The 2,269-nt window shown below is 43.1% G+C and overlaps 1 protein-coding gene across 2 annotated transcripts in view; it reads right to left on the reverse strand.

The window, feature by feature from the left end:
- The window catches only part of acsl6 (acyl-CoA synthetase long chain family member 6), a 49,803-nt gene extending 48,740 nt beyond the window's left edge, over positions 1 to 1,063 (reverse strand). Inside the window, exons 1-2 of one of the 2 annotated variants that reach the window (XM_032534559.1) lie at positions 825 to 1,063; positions 553 to 683 (exon numbers count right to left, since the gene is read on the reverse strand). In XM_032534559.1, coding sequence (XP_032390450.1) covers positions 553 to 598 — 46 coding nt within the window. In that variant the 5' untranslated portion in view covers positions 599 to 683; positions 825 to 1,063. Of the gene's footprint in view, positions 1 to 552 lie in introns of both variants that reach the window. The other variant, XM_032534558.1, reaches the window with a different exon arrangement.
- Positions 1,064 to 2,269: the final 1,206 nt, after the last annotated feature.

A 2,269-nucleotide genomic window follows, 5' to 3' on the forward strand; every position in this document is an offset into this window, starting at 1 on the left:
TTGATCCCGTTTGGCTTATGAGAAGAAGCTCTTTTTTTAAAGATTGGATTTTCAACGTAAAACACACCCGTCGATACGGGAAAAGACATCCCTGATCTGCAGAATGACCCGCGTGCATTTAGTCGCATGTGCGTGCCCATCACCCTGTAGCCTACCGAGATAAGCTAAAGGCAATCTGAAAGGATCCCTCCATGTTTCTCCAATAACCCTGAAGTTAAAATCCAGACACTTGGGGTTGAAGCTAAAGCATGCTAAAACCGAGACCTAACACGTTTTGCGTTAAGGTTGGGATCATACACGTGTAAAAAATTAAAATGTCACCGGCGTCATTACCGTGCAGGCAACGCGCCAACTGCAGCAATACAGTATGATTAAACACGACGCGGTTGGTTCTGCAAAAAGAAAGGCCTTGATGAATGAAAAAGCCGGCAGTGAATGACACATGCGCCTCGGCCCCTGCGAGACAGGTGCATCGCCTATTATAGCTCCCAACCCAGCGATAACGAATCAAAACAAATGAATGAAAAACACAAACACATATTCAAAACTCACCTAATATAATCCAGAGCGACCCAGAGACCAAAACGAATGCGAGCATGTCTTTCTCATTGAGTCAGCTGTCCCGGCGCAGGAGAGGCTCAAAACTGCAGCATCGACTGCAGCTGCAGCAAGTCGCCGACAATCTGGGAGATTAAGGAGGGGGGGGGGGGGGGGGGGGGGGTGGGGGGGGTGGGCGGGGCGACACTATATCTGAGACAGACCACAGTGGGGTGCAGGGCAAGAGAATGCGATGTCCAGCAGGGTGTAATTAACTGAAGAAACAACCCGGCCTATTGAAGCATCCTTCCTCCTAGTGGATTTTCCACCTTCACCTAGTTGGCTGCTGCGCAATCGCAGAGACATCCCTGCTGAAATAAAAGGGTTTATAGGTCGGACGGAAGATGCGACGCCAAGGTTACTGGGGATAAAATGTCTATTCTGGATACACACGTATAAACCGAGTCTTCATTTAATTCTTATATTTCTAAAAATGATTATGAAATTCTGCTAAATCGTTTCTGAAAGCCACGCGATGCATTTGGGTATTTCAGTTCCTTAAAAAAAAAAAACAATCCTACTAAATGTTTTTAAAGCCTGTATACGAGTGGGCTTTTTTTCTATCAGCCGTATTTTTTTTTTTAAACGTTATGAATATTGTTTTATTTGAATATAAGAATTTTGGTCCACGGCTCATCACACCATGCAGCGTCCCTGCAGCTTTGACACAGAGTAACTTTGCATCAGGATCACGTGATCCAGTAAGACACTCCCATTGAACTAAAGTAACCTTGAGACACAGTGACAGAGGCGGTGAGTGAGTGACAGCAGAGATGAGACAGAGAGAGGACAGAAAAAACAATTTTAATATATATATGTATACATATACATATATATAGCGGATACAAAGAAAAAAATTAAAAAATCTTTAAAAAAAGAATCAAACACATGACAAATTTATCTAATATGTGTCCTAGTTATTAATTTACTGACTAAGTCTATGAGTTTATTTGACATAAAACTCCTTAACAAGTGTAAATATGCTGTATTTATATAGCGTTTTTCTGGTCTTAATGACTACTCAAAGCGCTTTTACATCATACAGGAACCATTCACCATTCACACACATTCATACACTGTGGCCGAGGCTGCCGTACAAGGTGCCACCTGCTCATCAGATAAACACTCACACACACTCACACTCCGATGACACAGCATCGGGTGCAACTCGGGGTTCAGTGTCCTGCCCAAGGACACTTCAACATGGGACTGCAGGGCCAGGGATTGAACCACCAACCTTCCGATTGGCAGGCAACCGGCTGACATCTTGTGACTCGTTCGGACCTTTAATCTGTCACTCACAGCAGTGCCACCCACCACCTTTTCTTCTTTGATCCCACTATAGAGAAAACACACACAACAGAGATTAAAGAATGATCCGGTGTACTGAATCAAATAGTCAAGCTGTTCACTGATTGAGGAGGAGGGAAAATGGTCAAAAACAATGATCTCAATGTAGTTTGCACATCTTAACCAAGTCACCTGTGATCTGCCAGCAGGACTCAAAGAGAATGAATGACATCAAGGTGTGGGAAAGTTGTGATTTAAGTTGTGATTCAATGTGATTTGAGTACACACCAAAGAAACAAAATAATGAAAATGTAACACAACAATTCTTAAAGGGGTGATAGAATGGTTGTATAGAGTATATCACGCTGTTCCTTGAGGTCTT

This window comes from Etheostoma spectabile, chromosome 13 (genome assembly GCF_008692095.1).
Source record: "Etheostoma spectabile isolate EspeVRDwgs_2016 chromosome 13, UIUC_Espe_1.0, whole genome shotgun sequence".
Taxonomy (NCBI): domain Eukaryota; kingdom Metazoa; phylum Chordata; class Actinopteri; order Perciformes; family Percidae; genus Etheostoma; species Etheostoma spectabile.